Below are 24,601 nucleotides of genomic sequence, written 5' to 3'. Positions count from 1 at the left end.
AAATTGGAGTCCTCCACACCACCATAGTATATGCAAGATGGCAGCCCCCATGGCAGGTTAGTGTTCCTACCGATTCTCTTTCAGTCTTTGACTTTGTACTCAAATTATCTCAAGTTTTGTAGCAGTGATTATAATTGATGTATTAGTATCATGAGTGTAAATGATTTATTTTCATTTTGTTTGTGTGAGTGTCGAAAATGGTGGTTCTTTTCTGTCCATTATGACTTTGTTTCTGTTGCATTTTTCAGCATGTGCGTTGTTGGTAATACATGACTTTATGAGCGGGAACGCACTGCTCATTTGCCCGTTTGCGCCGGCCCAGACTGTTCATCATGCATCAGTTAGTTCACTTAGTTGAGCGACAAGAGTAAGTAAGAGTCGAGACCAGCAATATTAAGAGAAAAATGGGCGCTAGTTCAGAACCAGTAGGGGCCTTGGTCTGAGAATGAAGATCATCCACTTAAACGAGGATACGCGGAAAAATCAATTCCTAAATTGATGAGGATCGTCTGCATTTTCGATGACGTTTTTTTCTTCGGCGCATTGCGTGTACCCGGATTTCAGGTTCCTGATCAGCGCGTTGGCAAAGTCGAAAGACTGATGCCGCGTAATAAAATACCCTCAGCGTGCCTGCGTGAAGTTATCTGCCGTAAAGGCGTAATGAGGATCTGAGACAGAAGATAAGTCTCATGGATCATCATGTCATGTGACATGTACCACTACACTTTTTCAGTGCCTGCATCATTATAATGGCTAGCAATAAACAAGATAAGCAAGTTTCTTGGATGATTTTTTGGTGAACCTGTGTGATTCCTGTTGTAGTCAGTGACTGTCTCTGTGAGTGTTTTGGGGTGAGAGTTTAGATGGCTTGGAGTTGTAATTATGAGAGTTGATTTGTGTACTAATAATGGTGGTGTTTGAATCTACATGTAAATCAATCAAAAAGAAAAAAACAATTCCTACCATTGAAGGCAGGAACTTGAAATTATCATAGAGAACAGAACTAAATAGGGGGAGGGGGACCTGTCACATCAGTTCAAGTATACTCCGATTTCCAGACAAAAAAAATCAAATATTCCCATATAAATATAAAATGACAATAGACATATCTTAGCTAAAATAAGAGAAAATGTATAAGTGGTAATTAATGTCTTAATGCTTCAACTACATGTATATTTGAGTGTATTGTTATCATTAACAACTACAAGAAGATTGACAAGTAATCGCTGTTTATTATCCTTTAATTACGATATGTCTGCCAGTGCGAGTACAAAGGCGAAAGGTTCTTCTGGGATCCTGATGAACTTGGATGTTTGCTGCTCCTGTGGGCAGAACCCAATATTCAAGAGGAACTTAAATCGAAAGTATGAAATAAACCGTATTTGCCGGACTGGCAATTCAAGTTGCGAAGGCCAGCTACATGTACCCTTCGCGGGATGGGCAAGCACGTCGCGAAAAGATTAGTTGTGTGAGGAAGCAATATACAGACATTAGAAAATAAAAAAGCGTGTGCTCTAGTTGACCTCCGAGCAACTCTCTGCTTTCCGGGTCAAACGGCGCAAAGCAGCTTTGCAGAGACAAGGCCTTCATGTTTAATCGCGCAAATCATGTTTGTACACTGTATAGTGTGTTTTGATATGTACATAATATAATCGCTGTTTCTGAGTAGCAAAAGTTGTTAAACACACAAATAGTTTATAGTGATGAGCCATAGGACTAATATATTGCTGAAAGTCAGTGCATGTCATTATCTCTGAATTCAATCCTAACCATAAAATGGACTTAATTTGATTTCCTCTGATAGTAATACCTGTATGGTAACTTCCAAACCATTTACATGTTATTTGAAGAAAAAAAGACTTGGGGGTTTGTATATGTTGATTCCCTTACTTTTTAAAAATCTTTTATTGAGGAAATATAGATTGTAGTTGGGTGTAATGTTGTCTGTATTCAGATTGGCATAGCGCCCTCTCTTGACAAGATTCTTTGAGTAGTGTGTGCGTCATGTCTGTTTTTATTGTATAAGGTTACATGGATAGGCTCTTTTTGTGGGGAATGTTATATGGTACACTTGTCTGTTTTCTGCATTATTTTATTTATACTGAGTTTCCAAGTATCTCATTTATACTAATATAGAGGGACACATAATTAATTTTTAAAATGTTTGAAAAGAGAAGATTATGAATACATACCCTCAATCTTATTCCTCAGCATTGCTTTTAGAGATGATTATTCAAATTGGTAAACACTTCAAAACAAACTAAAAGTCGTAATGATTCAACCTTAATTTTGATATAAAACAAACTGTCTGTTGGCAGGAACAACACAAGGGGTCATAAAATGTCAGCAAATGGCAAATTTACATAATGTTTATTTCAATAGATGCTTCTATCCTTTTATATTAAGGATTGGTAGGGTCCAATGAATAAATTGTAATGTAAACACTTGACACATGTGCAGGTTACAATGTTAACTCTTGTCCAATCTAAAGTAAATTCATTGATAGTTTGTTTTTACATTTAATTTGCTTTAAGTCGGTTACACAGATTTATTTAAATGCACAAGTGACAGGGATGCCAGTTTTCAGGCAATAGCCTGAATTCAGGCCCTGGCAAGTTATGTTCAGAACATAGTTTCGGCTTTTTTGTGTACAAAATAGCTCATTCTAGGTGATTTTCAGGCCCTCTGATCAATTCTAACTGGCATCCCTGAAGTGAGAATACAGCTGTATACATCAGAGAAGAAAAAAAATAGTAAAAACCTGATGTATGCCTATTTGAGCACTGCTTCAGGGGAGTCGAAAAGAATTACATTTTGTTTGCATGTAATTTCCTTTCCACATAATACTGTTAATATTGATGTCAGGAGTGGGATGCATAAGATCAGTGAAGCTTAACGATCGGTGGAGGAAAGTGAAGCTGGAGATGGTTAATTGAGAGTGGTATAGATGAACTGCTCCAGGAAACAGGGCTCAGGCTTGACCTATATCGTAGCCGGTCAGCGACCCAACAGACCTGGCTCTCTTTCTCTCTTTCTCCCTCTCTCTCTCGATTCCCCCCTCTCCTCGATCTTCCCCTTGTCTCTTTCTCTCTCACTGTCACCTTATTTCTTCTATTTTTTTGTGTTTTATTTCTGTTTTTGTTGTGTGTATGTGTTTTTTCAACCGCCCCCCCCTCTCTCTCTCTCTCTCTCTCTCTCTCTCTCTCTCTCTCTCTTCTTTCTCCCTGTTCCTATATTCTCCCTCTCTCTAAAGAATGTAACCATATCTACATGATCTATGCCTTCATATGTTTCTCATCTCACTGCCTCTCTTTCAAGTTAACCTATTGTTTCCTCTCTTGATATTTGTTCATCTTTCATACTCATTCTTTCGCTATCATCCTCTTCTGTCTCTGTCTCTGTCTCTCTCTCTCTCTCTCTCTCTCTCTCTCTCTCTTCCTCTCTTCCTCCCCTTTCCTCACCTGTTTTCTTATCTTTTCATCTTTCAAATTCCTCACTCTTTCTGCCAACATCTCCTCTATCTCTCATCCTCTTCTGTCTCCCCCCCCCCCCTCTCTCTCCCTCTCTCTCTCTCCCTCTTTTCTTTGATTCTTTTTCACTGTCTCTCATTCTTTACCCATCCTTCTCTTTCCCGTCCAATTTCCCTTTGCCACCCTTTCTGGCTCTCTCTCTCTCTCTCTCTCTCTCTCTCTCTCTCTCTCTCTCTCTCTTAACCCCCCCCCCCCCCATTTGTGTCGTTATACTCTCTCTCTCTCTCTCTCTCTCTCTCAATATCTTTCTGTCATCTCCCATCTATCTTCCTTAGCCCATTTATTACACTGCTCTGAATCTATTTTTTTAAAATCAATATGCTTTGAATACAATCATTGAATATGAAACTTATTTTATCACCGAATGATTAGACCTTTTACCTACATCAAGAATACAACTACAAGATTAGCTTTATGTGATGTTTAGGTCCAAAAGTCAGGAAACCTATCACTGGAGTAGTGTTTAAGAGAAGGAAGGCTATATTATTTACCTTTATTACTTGTGATAGCTTATCATTGTTCTTTAAATAGATACATTTTTTTCGTAACCTAAATTCCATGGAGCAATATCTTGGCCTTGGTCCAAATTTATCTCCATTATCGTACTATGCAAATTACTGTGTTTACTCACGTAGGGTATATAGCAAATATATATTTGTTTCTTTATTTAATTTATATAATCTTAATGTTTTTGTTATCTCGCTAGGGGAAATTTCCTTATTTGCAGGACGAAAGTCGTGCAACTAATTTCAAAATTATCAGGGAATTATTATATGATAAAGCAAGTAGATTGAAGGTACTTATATTAGTATCATTTATTGATTGTGATGCAACAAAATGTCAGCCATCAGGGTTTGAAATTATTCATTGACATGTAAACAAGTAGGCTGTTGTGTGGCTATTCATACTTGTGCATTCAATGCAAACTTATTTTTTTTTTATAATTTTAGTGATTTTCTTTAATAACTAATCGCTAGACATCAGTCAGCCATTGTGCCAGGAGGATAAACAATTGAAAAGGCTGTTTCATTTACTAGCATTTACTAGCATTGAAAAATACTGTTTCATTTACTAGCATTTACTAGCATTGAAAAAACTGTTTCATTTACCGGTACTAGCGTTTACTAGCATTTATCATTGCACTTTCTTAATGAAAATCTATGCCTAGAATGATGTATTGACCTGTAACTTTACTATAAGCCTGCCCCCTCATGATTGGTCTTGAACAGTTTACCTTCACAGATATTTATTTCTATGCAACAGATAACAAAACTTTGTTTTGACTGAGCTTCACTGTGACCTACATTGTAGCTATCGGTCACATGACAGCACCATGTGTACAACTGATTTCATAGGGCATATTTTCGTCTGAGTTAGAAGGGGGAGGGGTAGATTTTTTTTGGGGGGGGGGGATTTTTTTAGTATGATGGAAGAAATCTGGGCAAATCAGAGGAGCCAAGTTGTACTGTTATTTAGTCATTGATTGAAAGATATTTGTGAAAAATACTGAAGGTTTTACGCATTTATGATAAAAATAATGATAATGAAGTTCGGAGTCTCTGTGTTGTTCTATTCATAGTCTTATTAGCAAATTTATTGTGGTTTTTCAGCTTGTAGAGTATTAAAATATATTCAATAAAAGTTCCCACTTGGGAAATGATTGCTTGTATATGTGGTTTGTTTTTTTAATTTTTTATTGTACTTTAGAAGTTTAACCTCTTTTTATATTGCATTAATTATGTAAGGGGTAGGGTTGGGATGATCTTGATTACAGAGTATGTACTTTGATCTGATTCAATGGTGCCCTTTTTCTGATGAAATGGAGGGGGGGGGGTGGATTTGGTTCTTGTGTAAGCTGTAATGAATTCACAAATGTGAACAAAGTCCTTGTATCAATAATTCTCAAGCAGGCCCCTTTTGATCAGTTCCTGTGGAAGATCTAATAGCTTCACAGATCACAAAGAAGTTATGTCATTAATTCTCCCAGTCACCCAATCTCTTTGAACTTTAGGAAGACTTACATTCTTTCCTTCACCAAGTGCAAAGTTTCATTTTGTGGAGTTTTATTTTCTTTCTTTTTTACTTTGGGCTGTAATATCTAACTTGTTGTATTTAGAATCTTGATCTTGGATACATGGAGATGTACTTTGTTTATGCCCATACATTCAGTAGCCTTTTCAGAAGTATAGTTGATGATAATTCTTTTAGGGGTTACCTATAATATCCCAGTCACACAAATGAAACTGACATCAGAGTTCAGAGTTCAGACCGACTACAGACCAAACAAAAAAATCACACTACCCCAAAAAGGTTAGGTATTGGTCATTTTGAAGTCGTTTTGGTGGTGCGACGCATAGGCCCAGTGACTGAGGTATAAAGAATGATTTAGAAAAAACCTGTAGCACTGATATCATCTTTAAACTGTGTGGTATTTTGAGCAGGTTATACCTCAAGATTCTTATGTCAGGGTTGAAGCAACATTAATATTTAAAAATGTATATAATTCATTTTTCATGTGATTTGTATGGATTAGCCAATATTTTCTTACAATAATTTTCGTGCTAAGCTATTTTTATGGATGATTCAATATATTTAGCCTGGGGCTGTGCGTACTTTGAACTTGATAATTTAGTTTGGAAAGGATTTTAATAAATTATGACATTTTGTGTAATATTCACATCATATGAGGCTTGAAACAGTTTGCATTGAATAAGATATTAAGTTCTAATATCAACAAGAAGCTGTTTGAACATGTGACTCCTACTTATTTATTACATTATTTATACAGGATGAATGTTGAATGGAATAAGAGGGATTCAAGTATGTGGGGCAGGGGTGTTAATATTAAAGTGTAAGTGTAAGTTTCTTCCAACTTCATTACGTTTTTTTTTTTACCCCATTCCTTAAATGGCAACCATTTTTATAGTGTATCTAAAAGATATATAAAAACTCCCCCTCCCCACGAGTTTTGAGAGCTAGTCCATGATGTTGTAGTCAAAGTAATCAAGAAGTTAACTCTCTTTGTAGATATATCAACAGAGGTCCTATTAAAGATCCCTGTGGGCTATGGGATGCCCATACTGCCTACAAGGATTTTGATGTCCTATCACTTCAACAAATTCATGTTGGTAGTGCTTTTTGCACCTCTTTTCTAATTTATAACTTTTTAGAATTCCCCAAAACTCTGAATTAATTATATATTTCTATATTATCAACTACAATTATTAACATTTAAGTATTTTAGGAGTCTACGAATATTGAACACATGGACATTAAATTCTCCCCAGTTCCAGTAATGAGATACTATGCTTTCCATAATGCTATTTATAGAAGAGCCTTGGATTCATAAAGAAAAGATCAGTCATAACACACGAGCTTTAGAATCCAGTTCAAAGTTTGTGTTTTCATCTTTATCTCTGTTATCTGTCACATGACTGACAAAAACTTCAATGTTTACATTTGAATTGGTATTTGGTGGTGTAGTATGGGGTGATATGCATAGGTGTACATGTGACCGTGACAAAGCCGTCTTCTATTTCAGAGCGATGAATTTATTGTTGCAGTTCAACAAAGTCATGTGACTCTACTACAAGAACTTAAAGGTAAAGACCAGTGTTGGAAACCAATTTCAAAAAATGAAATGGAAGCTCTCATTACCAATCATGTGAAAGAATATGTTTTGACTTTTGACTAATACATGAGGATACAAATTTTGCCGGGAAACCGCCTACTAATTGATATATTTGGTAAATTATTATATATATCTGGACTGGATAGATATAGAGTAGTCCCATGTACATCTTTCTGTGTACAGTGCTTGTAACTTTACCAAGACTGGGCCAAATTTCTTATCATTTTGATGATTCCAGAACCTTGCAGTACTCACCAATACTTGTATGCTATCAACCTTTTCTGATCGATTCCACAACGTTTCTTTCACAATGCAATCGCATGACCATAACTGGTCTTTATCTTTAATACTATAAACAATGCAGTAGACCTATGCACTGCTCCATGTGCCTTCATTGTACTGCACTACAAAGTAGGCCCTAATGATGATGAAACTAACTGTTAAATCCTCTTTAAACAGGAGCCTCTTTTAGGGGCATATCACCTTCAGGTTCTTTCAATTTTGGGCTTTTTTGTTATTTTCCTTTATTTCAAAGGTAATACAAAGTTTTGGGAAATTTTGAAAATTGGCTGGATAGTGATTCTTTACAATTTTGATATATTTGGACGCCCCTGTGGATGTATTACAAGCACTAGAAAATTTAGCCCCTAAAACACTTCTGCTTTCTAGAAAAATTGAATATAACAATTTACCGGTGCTCCCGGTAAATTTCGATAAATTTTCAAATAGCGCATATGGCTGTACGATGGTAGCTGTGATCATGAAAATCTCAGAACATGTAGTCGTTACATATAATTTCCAAACAGGAATAGCTAATCGGTCGATTTTAGTCAAGAAACATTGTTTTATAGCTTAATTAATATCTTGACCTTGAGAGGGAGCTATACAACATAAAAAGTGTATTATTTACAATATCATAACGTTAAACTCGATTTCAACCGCTCCAACCATCACTGAATATTGTAGGATCGCATATGCTTCCAATATGTTCATATGAACCAAATTTATAACCCCATACCAAAACTTTGTATTACCTTTAAGTTAAAAATCCTTTGGAATGTTCTGGTAGAAACTTCAAAAAGTGCTTACAGCATTTCTAAGTCTGTCCCATCATAATGTAGGCCAGTTCAAGAAACTTTTCTAAAGACATTTGAATGCTATTTTGGAGCGCATTATAACCTTGATAAAATAAAATGTCTGCTCCACTGACATCAGGGAATCGACTGCACAGAACATGCAGTGTTCATGTCTGCGGTATGTACAATGTACATGGACGAATCGTTGTCGTTTAACATGGAGGTTGTCGCTGTATGTGTACGTGAATACGTGAACTATAAATTGCAGCGATATAATGCACCGGAGATGTGAGCAACAAAGCTCTGGCAAATTCTAAAATAAGCTCAGATGAGGAAAAAAGAGATATAACTGCTCCACAAAACCTAGTTTTGCTGTATTACATATAAATCTCCAAAGAGTTCCTTTGAGTGAAAAGTTTTTTTCCCCACTAATACAATGCAACCCATCGTGAATCTTGATAAAATTACAAAGTATCCATTTACAAGTGCATGTACACATATATGCATAGCTGACTACTGCATGTTTTTGTTGCTACATCAGATTGGAAACTTCACTTTCTTTCATGCATGTAGGAAAAATAGTTGAAACAAAGTAATAAGTAATAATGACAACAATCGTAGTAAAATGCTTCAAAGCACTTTACAGTATATTCCTCAAACTAAATATTGGCAATGCAATGCAATGAAATTACAAAGAGTATTACAATATATAACTATGTGAAGATTGCATAGTGTCCTGTGAAGCAAGCAAGGTGCTTTTAATTGTTGGTAGCAAGTAGCTTTAATAGAGATTTAGGTGGAAAGCACTTTATAAGCACTGCTTCTATTACATTTCATGTTTGTGGGTACATTTCAAACATTGCTTTTTCAAAAGATGATAAGAATTGCACCTGAAGCAACAAGACCTAGTTATTCAAGAGAACAAACTGCTATTCAACATGAGATTGTTACTACCTGTCAAATAGTGTTGTTCGGGTGAATAAAATAAATGTAAATTTGTAAGATGAAATTTTACATTTCTGCTTGGGAGATTTATTTTCACTGCAGCTAATGTAAAAATGTTTATTGTGATGGATGGAAGTAGTACCCACAAACATACAGCATTTGTATCTTTTGAGGTGGAATTTAAAGAAATTAAATAAATGTACATCAACCGATTAGTTTTGATGATTTTGTATACAGGTGTAATAATGTTGTATAGTTTGTCCAGGTTGCTTTAGAATTGGAGTTGCAATATTTCAACCTTTTAGGCCAACTAACAAATTATGCAAATGAGTTTAAATATTTCGGGTAGCATTTAAGACGTGCTGAAAGACTTGCAACGTTTATAACTCCCAAAAATCCTACACGGCATCTAATGAATATTGAAAAGCTTGTTTGTTTGTTTGTTTGTTTGTTTGTTTGTTTGATTTACCTGACTGCTAAGAAACTCAAAGAAAGCGTGTAAGCTTGTAAGCAAACAACCAGGGGACAGATTGGTTCTCTACGAGGGACTTTGTTATGAGGATTGATGCCTTACCGAAGGGCACTAGCGCATCGACTTGGTTAAGAACCTGTAACCTCCTCGTTAGGAGACCACTGCTTTACCACTGAGCCACCGTGCCTTCTCTGTAGTTCATCTTGAACTTCTAACAGGCTCATTATATTTTAGTTTGACACCTTTGAGCAATAATTTTGATCACAGTGAAAAATGGAAACAGAAATCAAGATAACAAACTTGTTTCATGCTTATAGCTAGCTTAAAATTCAAACACTATTTGACAAGTACTTTATTTTGTATTGAGGATCAAAAACGCTGATATAGGAAGTCACCTAAAAGGCATAATTTGACATAATTTGGATTATAGTAATATCATGAACTGATTTGTAGTTAGCCTAAAAAATATTTTGTAGCTAGCTTAACTTAAACAAACCTCAATATCTAATATCCTCTGGCAAGACATTTATCTACATTTGTCACTCTCTACCCAGGTGTTAAATGGTTACCAGAAGGAAGGCTTGAATGCTGTGAGCACCAAAAACGGTAGCCTAGCAGAGCCAGGGTAATATTAGAGTGCCATGGGCACTGAAAATTAGTATTGTTATTAATATCTACTTTTCTTTGGAAATGTAAAGAACTTTATACCTTAAAGATAAACTCGAGTTCTGGTAAAAAAAAGAAAATGAATTCTCACAGAATCTAACGAAACTTACACTGAATGTTCAAAATTACAAATAAATGTCATGTGCCAAACAATTTTGGAAGAAAATGTATACTGGCTGAGTAATGAGCATAGAAAGATAAGGAAATCACGGTAGTACTAGCCCCGACACCATGTGTGTTGTCCCATATACATCTATCTGTGTAAGTGATTGTTACTTTACCAAGACTCTGCCAAGTATATGATGATTTTGATGACTCTAGAACCTTGCATTACACACCATTACTTACATGCTATATGATCAACTTTTCTGATCCATTCCACACCTTTTCTTTCACAATGCAATCGCATTACCAGTACTCAAGTTTATCTTTAATGTGTTATGCACTCTAAAAGAATCTTTACTATAATAATACCCAGGGTAGCCTTGTGAGTATACTTCTCTCCTCTAATGCCCTGCAGTCATATTATTACCCTGCTTATAAAACTTAAAAAAATTATCCTTGGTTTCCACAGACTATAATACTACTTTAGACAGGACATACAGGACGTAAGGTGCAAAGTTTTATTAGGCTTTCTTTGTTCTAACAGCTTATTTGATAATATATAATATAAAGTTTCTTTGTTTCCCAGATACACTTGCTGCACGCAAAGAATAAACAATCACATACAAGGAATCTGTAATCAAAACATGATACAGTACCTAGGCAGAGACAAAGAATGTACTTGAACTGCCAGCTTTGCACGGATGGGGGAAAAAGATAACCTGAATCTGTAAAATATAATGGGTCTACTCTATTTTAAGACAAAAGACATGTTTTTATATAACTTTTTAGCAAGTGGAGGAAGTTGAGGGCAAAGAGATCGTTGGGAGTTTTAAAAGTTTATTGCCCATATTTGACTTTGGAAGAATCAAGGTCGGATATGCAATGGCTGGCTCTGGCTGCAATGTTTGAACAATGTGACTTCAGATTACAGATTACGTTTTGAAGGAACAAAGGAAATATGCTCACATCTAGTCCAATTAGGCCCCCCCCCCCCCATTTCTCTCTCTCTCTCTCCTCCCATCTCCCCCTCTCTCTATCTCTCTCTATCCTACTCTCCCTCTCTGTTTCTTTCCCTCCCTCCTTCCTATCTCTCTCTCTCTGTGTTTCTCTCTCTCTCTCTCTCTCTCTCTCTGTTTCTCTGTTTCTCTCTAACTGTATTAATGAAAGACTCCATAAAATGTTAAAAGAGTAACCCCTATATTTTTGAGAGCCTTTGAATCAAGGTGTTGTTCATCATGTATCGTCGACAAATAGCATAGACTGGTTCAAGTTTTCCAAGAATATTTTTTTTTAATGCAACTTGATATTGTGTAGACCCTCACTTTCTTATCCCACTGACGTCATCCTGTTCAGGTACCTTTGCGAAGGTAGTGCCACCTAAAGACGCGTCTTGAATGCAAAAGACATCATGTTCCCCAGCGGAAATGTAAATGTTTGTCCATCTTGTACCTGCTGGTTCCAAATCTTTTCAATCCGTTGCTCCCATGCCTAAGAAACAAACTCCCTGAAGTTTTAAGAAATCGTACTTCACTTGACTTCCTTCAAAACGCATTTAAAAACAAACCTCAACAAAATGTTCTTAATTCTTGATAGGCTAACGGACAGTGCCTTGTATCCTCTGAAAAGGTGCTGTTTTATTAATAATAAATACTATCATTGTTGATGATGTAGGTGTAAAAGTTTGCCAAAATCTTCTGCCATATCTGAATGACAGTTCTTTTTCTGCCCCCCCCCCTTTCCACAGGGTTCCTTTATTAAATAATATCGTTCACATATATGTATACAAGAAGAGATATATACATGTACATGCAAAATTTCAAATTGATATTCTTGGCCATTCGAAATGTGATAAGAATATACATTTATAGATATCAGTTACAAATTGCAGTTCATTTTTAAAATATCACATATTTACTTAGCAAAATAATTTAGAAGAAATAAACAGTCAGAAACACATTGTAAAAGGTTACCACTTTTTCACAAATGTCTTTTCTTTCAGATTTGCTTTAAAGTCACATAGAAGTCAGCTCTCATGGGGAATTCAACACCGTTCGGGTGTTTACCCAATAACAGGTGTTGTCAATCACCAGGGTTAGCCTTGAGTTTTATGATCATTATACCTTTAATATGTAATGCTACGCTTTTCCTTCACCCGAAGCTCTCCGAGCGATAAGGGGGTAATTCTTGACGGGCCAACGGGTTTGCTGTGTGCAAATTTTTACTCCCATTAATGGTATTTCCACCAAGTCTGGTGTCGGCGAATTATGGCCTACTGCACATGGAAACTGCCGATCCAGTCCCTTTAAATATATACTTTTTCATGTCATAATATCACACTTTATCAGTGATATTATGTGTTCAAAAACTGGCGAACAGTTTTTGAACACATTTAATGAATGACAGTTTTGATGCTATTTAATCTAATCAAGGTCATATAGTGATTTTTTTATAAACCAGCTCAATGTTGTTGTGATATTGTTCTATCTCTTTGTCATGAAATAATTTTTAAAAAATTGGCCACAATTATGTGTTTATCATGTACCAGAGTATGTCATTTTAGTGACAGTCTCTTTTCCTTTTTAATTTCAAATCTAGAGAGCAGCTGCATATCATACAATTTTTCAGAATGGGATTTTGAAAATAGAACATCAAAGAAAAAGAGACAATAATCGATCTCAACATTAGACCTTCATGCTGACGCTATTTATTTTATTTGTTTGATGTTAAACTTATATTTTGAAGTGGATAAAGGGATATTGGCAGTTAAAGGGGAATTCCAAGCTGAGGTGTTAAGTTGGTTGAAGTAGAAGCTGAAAAATGAGAGAAACAGGTCAGTGAAAGTTTGAGCAATAAGCGATTAAAACTAAGAAAGTTATGAATCATCCAATCATACATTTACCCTAAATATAATTATTGCAATTATGTTTTATACAACCCTTCTATGAAACAAATCTATTCCATCATCAATAACTAAGAAACTGAAAGTTTATGGAATTCCCTGCACAGTGTTGCCAATTTGTGTTTTACTGATGACAAATTCAAGAATTCATAACTTTCCTATTTTTAATCCGATACTACTCAAACTTTCAATAATTTCTTTCTCTCATTTTTCTGCTTTTATTAAAACCAACTTGAATATCAGGGTTGACTTCCCCTTTAAGAACCACCCAAACACAGCAGCTGCCCGGAATTTGACAGTTAATTCTTTTGTTGTCATCTCATCCTAAAGCTTAGTTGGTTCTCACTCTGGAGATACTCTTTATATGATGTCATTGAAATGGGAATGAATGAGGGGCAGGTCTATGGAGAGCTGTGTACATACAAGGAGAGATAAAAAACCTGAAGGCACGGATTTATGACGTGCAATTTATTATGTGATTAAGAAACAATTACACAAAGATGATGATCAAAGTGATATAGCTAAACTGTGCAGCTGCCTCAGCTATCCAGGGTATACCCCATGAAAATAAAAGATACCATTTTGGAAAATATAGCACCCCTTCGAAAACAAAAACAAAAATTGAATGGATTATTAGACCAAGAAAAATAAAAAGCAATGGAGGGGTGAGGGGGAAGGGGAGGGGGGGTAGGTGTGAATAAGGGACTCAGAAATCCATCAGTCACACGCCGGTTATGTGTATTCCAACACTTAAATCAATCTTACCGGAGGCGAACATGCATTTCATGGTTGCCCTGGGGCTACAGGGCTCATGTTATTTATGACATTTTGTGGTCACAGCTGTCGCTATTTGGGGGTGGGGGCCCCATTCCTTTCTTCCCCAATATTTGTTTACATTTTTGTTCAATGCCTGCACATGTAAATTGATTGTATGCTTTATTTGATGGCATTGATAGAAGTTCGATAATGGCTTCATCAGTAGATAGCATCTTTAACCTCCCCAACCTTCACTTTTAAAAAAACATTTAAAAAAATTAAGAGCCCCTCATAAAAGGGGTAGAGGGCAAAGCAACTATTTTTAGGTGTTGAGGATGTAACATAGGATCCAAGCAGCAGATGTTCTCAGGTTTGTTTGTTTCGCAGAACGCTCGTTCATGTACTCCATTGCATGCTGGCGTAGTTTGGAGGTGAAGTCCCATCCATTGCCTTCTGTGTATTTCTCATGCTGTAATGTGGCCATGCAGCGTGCTGTTGTTCTGCGTATACACAAGCGTTTGTTGGGGGTGGGGCATTGATCTCTGGGTCGGTATGACGTATTATGCGAGTGTACAGGTTAGTGCGTTTCTCCCACGGGACGGTGAATCGGGCCCTTGGTTGATTGAATGTGCAGCTTGATCGTAGATCGTTTTCCTCCACACATTTTCCCCTCTCTTATCTTCTGCTCTGTTCCTTCCTTTAACCCTGCTTGATGCTCTTGAACTAGGCTTTGAGAGAGAGAGAGAGAGGGAGAAAGAGAGAGAGAGATGGAAAAAGAGACTCTTGCACACGGGACCTATACAGGAAGCCTTGGCAATGGGCCAGCTTTGTGCCGCTTTGGCGGGTATTCCGAGGCCTGCGATTGGTCGATTGGCCATTGCTTATTTGGCATTACTAGGTCAATCTCTCCTAGTATATCACATGTCCAGTATGAAAGCGCTGCTTGTATACACGAAGGGGCTCTCTGTTAGCTCTTTTGCTTATCGTTATATTTCATATAGATTCTTCCACTCCATTTATGTGGGGTGTGCGAGTGAGTGTGTGTGTGTGTGTGTGTTCGCCCGTGTGTGTGGTATTGTGATAGAAGCATGGCATTTGGACCTATGATGTCGCTTGTATGCATTGCAGGCTGTGCTTGGTATGTGTATGAATGCAGTAAAGCGAGGTCAATGCGCTTGACCTTTCATGGGCTTAAAAATAGACTTGAATGCTCCCCGACTACAACCATATTGTTGTTTCCTTGTATTCATCCAACGGAAGATGGATTCCCCCTCGGTTAATGTATGGCAAGTACATTTACATGTACACCGTATGCACCAGACCTTGGCGTGGATGTGAACAAAACTGTATCACTCACGTCAAGGAACGCACAAAAAATGTATTCAAACTCAGAGCAGATGCCAATTGTAATCCTGCATGCAATCCAAACTCATTAGGAGCACGAAAGCTCCAAAAGCGTCACTTATGGCCCCAAAAATGAGAGGGGTTAAACAAAAATGGTATTCTAACAAGGCCGTACTGAACCAAAACTCATGCAGTGCCTGTGCTAGCTGCGGAAGCGTGAATAACTAAAGACTTCCTTTCCCCTGGAATACAAATTCCCGTCCATCATTCATCCCCTATGACTGATTTGAGAACATCCCATTTGATTAAAACCATTAAATATTTTTTTTACCAGGGTTAAAGAATGAGCTTGATAACGAGTGGAGGCAATGAGTTAGGCACCCTTCTGTGGTTTTGTGGTCGACATGGTTTCCCTTGTATACATTTTTACAAGCCCTGTAGTATGTACTACTTCCGTAATTTGCAAGGTCTCTAATACCTTCGCTCTAGGCCTGCCTCGAGCACTGGGATACACTTTAGATTGCAGTATGTGTGAGTTTATTGATGCTTTATGCCAGGAGGTATTGTTGACTAGAGATATACGAGCTTAAGCACAATTATGAGCTGATACATACAAAGAATCACTTCCTAAACGAACAAAGTAGCTAGATACTGGATCACATGTACGTCCATTTCATAACATTTTTTTAATTGGTAATCAGAAAAATCTCAATACATAATACTATTTTTTTTAAATACCAAATTGCAGATCTTTTTCCAATATATTTTGAAGAACTATAGAATAGATAAGATTTGCACCTTATCAACTTGCTATATTCTGCTTTAGAAGACTATATTAAACTTCAGATAGGCCCATAACCTGAACTTTGGTTTTTACTTCATGTAAGATTTACAAATTGATAGAGCTTACTTTTGAAAAAAATTCATGTGTCCTTTGAGAGGCAAGGATCATGTTGATGATTTTGTTGATGTTTTTAGGAAGACTCTTGTTTTGACTTTTTGTTTGGCCTCAACAAGAATACTTGAGTGTGGTTTAATAGTCTCTTTATAGTTTTGAGGGTCTTCATCACTGAACTTGGTACTCCTCATGTCCATGACTTCTTAAACCCTCCAGAAGACCAAGATCTAGACCAGCTTTGCAATAGTTTTAGTGTATCTGAGACAGGGTTCACTTTATCAGCTCATAACAAACCATGACCATGGTCAAGACTCAAGACAGACTATCCGAATATCTGATCCTGGGCCTGATCAAGACAAATTCAAAGAATTTTCCTCTGGAAATGAGGCCTAGACAAAATTTTAAAATCTTTTTAATTGCCATTTTAAGACAGATTTATAAAATGTACTCTATTGTCAAATGAAAACAGTCGCATGAAGTCTGTTGGGGATCAGATGATGACAGTCATTCAAAGTCTGTTGCATGTGATATCAAAAGAGGCACCTAAAATCTGTTCAGGTCAGGGACACCCATTCTGCTTCATTTTAACATTTGTTGTTACCTGATAAAACTTTTGAATACAAGACCTTACAGAATATCTGCTCTTTGTCAGATACATGTCTGAAATCTGTTTTTTTTATCCTGATCAAATCAGACTTCTGAAAATCTGTAATGGGCCAATGCAGAGCCAGCAAAGGCCCCATAATCTGTTCTGGGACTATTGAAGGCAATACTGTACGAAGGGCTTAAATATCTGTTATGGGATTAGGTCAAGAATAGCTACTGAAATCTGTTGTGAGATAAGATCACAACAAACATCTAAATATCTGTCCCTTTTCCAGATGACGCAAAGGCTAACAAATCTGATAGTGGTCATATCAAGCTAAATGTGTGAGAAGTCTGTTCTAGATTAGATATAAACGGATTCTGTACCTCGATCAAGAGAGACGTCTCAACACCTGTTCCAGGGATCAGATTATGACAGACTTCTAAATTCTGGTGTTGAATTAAGTCAGACATCTAGATATCTGTCCTTTGTCCAGATCAAACTAAAGATCTGTTCTAGAATGAAATGAATGTGGTATTTTATAATCTGTGGTAGGATGAGATCAAGCCAGACATTTACATGTACATATCTGACCTTTGTCTGGATCAGGCAAAGGTCAGCAAGTGGGATGAGGGTCAGATCTAGCTGGACATGTAAGTAGGAATCTGTTGTAGATTATATACAGTATCTAACAGAAGTTGTCACTTGTTTTGTGGCCCTATCAAGATGGATCTATCTCAAGATCTGTCCCAGGGATCAGATCAAAATTGACTACTAAAATCTGTAGTGCGGTGAGATTGAGTCACACATACATGTATAAATATATGTCCAGACCAGACAAAATTAGATCTATCTGGTTTGAGTTGGATCAAGCTAGACATAATCTGTTCAAGAAAGAGATCTAAAAATACTTTCTTGGCCCAAATCAAGTAAAGGCCATGAAGTCTGCCTATGTCCACATGAAAAGCATTTGCTCTTGAGCCAGATGAATATGGATACACAATTTAAAAAAAAAAAAAAAATTATTTATTTATTTTTTGGGTTTGTTTTGTTTTGTTTTTCTGGGGGGGGGGGGGGGGGGGGGGGGGGGGGGGGGGGTGTCAAGACAGATATTTTATGTTTTTAAAGATCCAACCGAGACAGAGATCTGCCAGAGGGTGGGTTAGACATGAGCAGGCCTGAGAAATCTGTTGATAAGGCCAGACCAAGAAAGACAAAGCAATCAGCTCTGAGGTCTCATGGGGATGCTTTGATCTGGGCCCCGTCTTACAAAAAGATGTGATTGATCCAAATCAATCGCAAGTTTGCAACCTACCATCTCTTATAAACATAGTTGCGATTGAAATCAATCACAAATAAGTTGCAATCGATATCAATTCTTTGTAAGATGGGGCCCAGGTCTACATAATACAGAACAGACTGTTTGGGCAAATTTAAGACAGAGACAAAAACATCCAGTTATTAGGGTCAAATCAAGCAAGAGATTCAGATTCAATAAAAGTCTTGTATCTTCTGTCTCAACGCCATGTGGACTCTCACTTAATCTTTTTAACACTTTGGTTTACTAATTTGGTATTTTGTCTTTCCTTTACCTTTTCCTGTTTCAGCATTATGTTTTCCAGTAAATTTTTGTATTTTTTCATTTTTGTTGTTGAAGAAATTTGTTTGACTTTTGAGAATTCAGTTGAATTTGGATATTTTGTTCTATCATATAAATTACCTTTTACACTATCCTCCTTTCTGAGGAAAGGTGGGAGGGGTGAAATTTAAAGGGGCTTTAAAAAAGATGCTTATTGACCATTCTATGCCACCCCTGGGCTACGCCACCTACTCTCTGCTATCCAAACCCTGTAAAGCTCTATTCTAACTCGCGTTCGAGCATGGGGGCTCGCGTAATTGCCAGCGAGAAGAGAAGTTATACATGTATCTCTTGTAGCTTGGGGGAGCGAGCCCATTAGAGCAGGGGAGATTATGCCAGAGATCTTCCTTGATCCCTCCAGCATCTAAAATAAAGGGGGTCATCAGTGAGAGGGGGATTAATGACAACTGACAAGAAGGCATCCCACAAAAAAGGGTCACTTTATACTAGGCCTGTTTTCATCAGCTCGAGTTTGCCAAATAACCCGCTATTTTAACTATCCAATCGCAAAATAGCCAGTCAATTTGCGTCCTCATCAGCCTGCAGTTGCAATTAGAGGGATATTTGGTCGAGAAAATATCTCGAGAAATCTTGGTTATCATTGTTTCCTAGATATCCCTCTATTGGGAAAAAGTGGGCTTATTTGCGCCCGTACGAGCTAGTTTGTGATGAACGTAGTTGTCTGGTGAAGACGCAATTTTGAGCTTCCGGATAATATCCCGAGTCTGAAAATGGCAGCCCTATATTGTATCTCTTCTTCCTTCTTGATGAGAAGAAGATGAAAATAGATACGGTGAACTATGATTGATAGGAAGATAAGGAATGGATAGTGAAAAGGTAATAAATATCTGTGAAATGATCCGCAAAATGTATTTTTTGTCAAAAGTGAGATGGTATGAACTACTGTAGTATTTTTATATACGCCCACTTTAATTGTAATATTTTATTGTTCTCCAATTGAAACTTTCAATTTCGGATCATTTAGAGGCTTTTAAGGTTATGTTAAATATTTTTTTTAAAGAAACTACACTTTATAATATTGTTACATCTAATAATAATAATAATAATAGGCATTTATATAGCGCCGTCTATATAGACAATTCTCTTCTTAGGAGCACATATTGATTATTACCCCGGCTTTATAGCCTAGCTGACATTACAGCGCTCTAGCATTCAAGGAATTAATTCCTGCCAGGTACCCATTTACCTCACCTGGGTCGAGTGTGGCAAATATAGATTGATGCCTTGCCAAAGGACATTGGTGTCGTGTCGAGGATCCGACCACGACCTTCAAATTTTAAATCAAGTACTTAAATCACTTGACTACGACACCTCTACTAAAGTGTGTCAAATACAAAATACCTGAAGATGATGAAGAACATTGGTGGGTTTTAATTTATGTTTCTTCTTCTTTTGAGTTTTATAGTCACAAAGTTTCTAGATTTTTATGGTATATCTACAATTGTGACATCCTCATCGTTGAATTGAGTTTAAATGATATTTCAGTCAAAGCTGTTTTTAGCTGCTTGTGTTAGGCAAACTAGGAGGTTATCAAACGTATATATATGCAGATACATAGCATTCTGTGGTGTAATAACTAATGAAAACATTATTTATCAATGTATCAATTACATATGAAATACAATTCAATCAAATATAGGAACATTTTACTTCAAACAGTAGCAGTTATCAAAATGAATAAAGTGCACATTAGCTTCTGTGCAGTTATAAGTTTGAAAATGAGTTGTTGTTTTTTAATACTAATAATTTACACAAATATTCTATCTGTCATACATGTACTTATTGATTGAAAAGTAAAGATAAGGATTGATTTCTTCTTTGAATATTGAGAATACACCAACCTAAAAAGAGCTGTCCTAAAAGAAAAGAAAAATGAATAAAAAATAAAGCACCAAAAGGAAAGGAGTAAACTTCACTTTGCTCCCTTTTCTTAATGTCAGAAGATTGAAATAAGTGAACAGAAATTATATCATTTTGATGTCTAAATGCCTCGACTGCGTCATATTTGTTCAACTGTGCCCCAGAATTACATATGTCGGGGAGTGTATTGACATAATTTCATCCACTTTTCTTTATATACTTCTTGATTACTGGTGCATTGCCATGGGCTATACATCATCGCAAAAATTTCGAACCCAATTTATTTCTCCCCCCTCTCTCTTCATCTCCATTTCTCACTCAATGTAATGTTTTTTGTTTTTTTCCTTTCTCTTTTTGCCTCAGAGGCATACATCTACTCAATTTTGTTCAATTTGGTAGCCATCGTCTGACAAACAAGCTGACGATGCCTATCGCTAAAAAGCTTGTTAGAGTCTTGTCCCTTAAAAGAATAATTCATTTCAATTTTATTAGCAGGTTCTCTTTTTTTACAAAGAAATATTTCATATATTGAAAATTAGATTTTAATAAACTTATGCAATTATTGCCATCACAGTAAAAAGAAAAAGAATTGATGATGTCGTTGTGTTTTGTGATTTGATATGAATTATTAGTTAATTCAAAGACCAAATTGTTTGAGGAAAATTGTATTATTATTTTAGTGATTGTATGATTATTTTACTTCAGAAAATAGATAAAACTTTAAGTTCTTTCCCTTTGTCATACATAAAAATTACATTTGTCCCACTTCTTTAATTTCAAAATATGGGAAATACATCAAACATTAGGTATCCTGAATTCTCTAAGTTTTCTCCTCCCAAAATTATATTGTGATAATATAAAATCACATTTAAAATGATCATGTTTAGGTGTTTATATGTGATATCACAATTTCTATTCAATATCAGACGTTTTAAAAAAAATAGCTTTTCAATTTACTGGGGTGTTAATTTTAAAGTACTGGTACACATTTGCATTTTGGGTTGAACTTTACAACTTTAGAATTGTACTATGTGGAAAACTCAACCATCCGATATTAAAAGAAAGAAGTGTAAAATCCTTGTAGCATGAAAAAGCTGTGATATGTATATGATAAATAACGGTAAAGGGAGTTATCATCACCTGGTGTATAGTGTAGCAAAAGTTAAAAAAAAAGAAAAAAAGGACACAAATATATGCTACTGTAACAATGAACTTGTACTGACCACAAGTATGCATTTATTTGATGCTGACCAATTGACCATTGAGTAGATACTTCAAAAGTTGCCCACTCTTCTTGACAAAGAAAGGTCAACTCAGAGACATTCATTTGACCAAAGTGATCCTGGAGGCCACAGAAATGAGGTCAATATTTCCCATTCATGGATTTAAAAGGGTCAAAGAAGTATTTTTCCTCCCCATTTTACTTCTTTTCACGGTCAGTCTGCACTTAATATGTCTATTTGCAAATATAAACTGTGAATACAAATAGAGGAAAATGCATTGAAATTGCTTGTTGGTCTATAAGTTTTCAGTAGAGCTGTTCTATTCAGGTCTGTTCTCCCCAACTTTTTATTACTTTGTGCCATTGAACTTCTTACTTTTAATAGTCGAAAGGAAATCGGGGAAAGGAGATGCATCTGAGATGTACTATCACCTGTACTGTGTATTGTTTGACAATTACTTTTCTGTGAGACATTTGGGAATTTTTTGTCTGGTAGTTGTGCAGTAGTGTATACTTGTGACCAGGTTTGTGAAGCACATGATGTAATATAGATGATATCAAATACTAATTAATACAACATGTATATGAAAATGGGCTTGGAAATAGATGATATCAAATACCAATACACACATGTACCGTATTTGGGCTTGAAATGGTGTAGTTCATCTGGCTAAAATTTTTTTAAAAATTAAGACTGTGTTTCTCCTGATCTTGAAAAGGATGCATATGTGGTTGGCCAGTAGGCCTTCCCATTTGGGGCAAGGGTAGGCGTGTGGGGGGGGGGGGGCAATATGAATAGCAATTTTTATCAACATTTTTTCATGTGGAGAAATGGGGCCTGAATTACTTGTGAAAGCCCTTGAAAAACCAGAACATTCCACAGCAAGGAGAAAATAGGAGGCTTAAGCTCACACAGAAGTGAAAAGCAACCAAACTGATTAGCAACCAAACTGATTATTCACTTTAGTCATTCAAGGGTAGAGTGAGAGTCAGAAAAAAAGTGGAAAGCAATGAAAAGAAGAATATTCACAGGGTACCTCATTTAAAAAAAAAAGAAGAAGAAAGCTGTCTGCTTGATCCATTTTCTGTAATTCAAAGCATCATCTTGACCCGACGGTCAACTCCGATTTTGTTCTTGAGTTGAAGATTGATGAGGTAATCTGGGCCAAAGAGTTTTTCTTTCCAATTCACATGTCCAGTACTTGACCACTCTCGACAATGACCTCCCATGGTCAGTGGCCAGAGAAATGTTTGATTTGGGTCAGTTGGAGTGGGCCGGTCAAGTTTGTGAAGAGCTGGTAGCCTCTAGTCCATTGTTTGAATGTGTTGGGAGTACATGACTTGTTGCACCATGCGGTTGCAAAATATTTCCGGTGCTTTTGTGCAAAGGAGCATCAGTGTCTCTGAGCTCGATTTGAGTTCATGTAATAATACATGTGCGAAAATTGCATGTCAAGACAAAAGCTCTTTAGAAGTTAATTGCATTTTGAATAAGTTTAGAAGTGGATATAGGAGAAATAAAGATATGACGTACATGAACTTATGAAAAAACACCAGACATAATTATTGCACCAGGGATAAAGTTACCAGCCTTTAAAAAGTTGTGTTTATTTCTTAATTTTACAACTTTAAACTCTTACTGCCCTTACCTTGCTAAAATATATTTTATTCAGTGATTCTCTTAGGTATTGGTCAGATGTTGCATTGTGACACCAGCTTTAGACAAAACAAAATTATTATGAAGAGTTTCCTCTTACATGTATGTATCCTTGAAGTTTAGAACCTTAAATTCTTACTTTAAATCAACATTTTTTTATTTTTTAAAAAATAATTAAACAAGCCGTGCATTGCTGAGTTGTATTATTGCTCAGAATTTTATTCTCCATGGATTTCTCACTTCCTAAGATATTCTTTCGTATCCCTTGTCCAGGAACTACAATGTTCGCAAAGCTGTTGCAGCAACGTGTTCTGCAACTGTCCACCCGCCTCCAACTCTGCAACCGTCAGCTCTTGCAGCAACCATGCCCCTCCGTCCAGAGGAGGATGCAAGCCACATGTAGCCACCACATGTGGCAGCAATCACCACATCACCATCAGGGTCTGTTGCAAACCACAATCAGCAGCAACTTGTCATCCTGTAACTTCCACTCTTTGGTCAGCATTAGACGACTGCAACAAGACACCACAGCTACAACATCGGCAACAGGAGCAAGTTCTCCCATTCCTGACCCTTCTTCTGGAGGACACTCGCTTGAGGATGCGGCAATTGCTGAAGAAACAGCGGAGGGCAACGAGACCCTTTTTGAAGATGAACATGGAAGGTATGTATCAAAAGTTTTAATATATATGTTCTCTCTCTTGTAGCTCTTGACTTTGTAACTTTGCTTTGCCCTTGCGCGTCTCCTCCATCAACAGGTGATATGGGAGCTGCAGAAGAATTCGAGGGCAATCGGGCATTTGTAAATTAACAATGAAAGTATGTAGTAGTAGTAGTGGTCGTTATTTTACCTGACTGCTAAGAAAGCTTAATTGCTTGTTAGTAAGCAACCAGAGGACCGACAGCTTTAGGTCCTCTCTGAAGGACATTGTAATGAGGATTAATGCCTTACCAAGGGGCACTAGAGCATCAACTTGGTTTTGAACCCGGGTCACGAGACCACTGCTGTACCAACTGAGCCATCGCACCTTTAAAACCTTTTACCCTTTTCTCTCTTAATTCCACTAGTAGATTTATATCTAGAACCTTAATTTTTCTCCCCCCCCCCCCCCACTCCTTTTATCTCAGATGATGTTGAAACTACTAAAGCAGCTGAAGGGAACAAGGCATTGTTTGAACTTTGAAGATAGAACCCCTCTTTTGAAAGATGTCCAACCATGTCACATGGCCTCAAAACAAGGTGCTCGAAAAATGATGCTTGAAATTTCAATGTTTTAACATCACATCATGTCAC

General features: G+C 36.7%; 1 protein-coding gene across 1 annotated transcript; it reads left to right on the top strand.

Annotated features, from left to right (window-relative positions):
- On the top strand, positions 1-24,168 carry LOC115920676. Its single transcript, XM_030977061.1, has 2 exons — positions 1-56; positions 23,581-24,168. Exons 1-2 carry the CDS (start codon positions 38-40, stop codon positions 24,012-24,014), a joined length of 453 nt encoding a protein of 150 aa, XP_030832921.1. The 5' UTR covers positions 1-37; the 3' UTR covers positions 24,015-24,168.
- Positions 24,169-24,601: the final 433 nt, after the last annotated feature.

Source organism: Strongylocentrotus purpuratus, unplaced genomic scaffold, assembly GCF_000002235.5.
Source record: "Strongylocentrotus purpuratus isolate Spur 01 unplaced genomic scaffold, Spur_5.0 spur5_scaffold_9, whole genome shotgun sequence".
NCBI lineage: Eukaryota > Metazoa > Echinodermata > Echinoidea > Camarodonta > Strongylocentrotidae > Strongylocentrotus > Strongylocentrotus purpuratus.
This window is presented reverse-complemented; position numbering and strand designations above follow the sequence as displayed.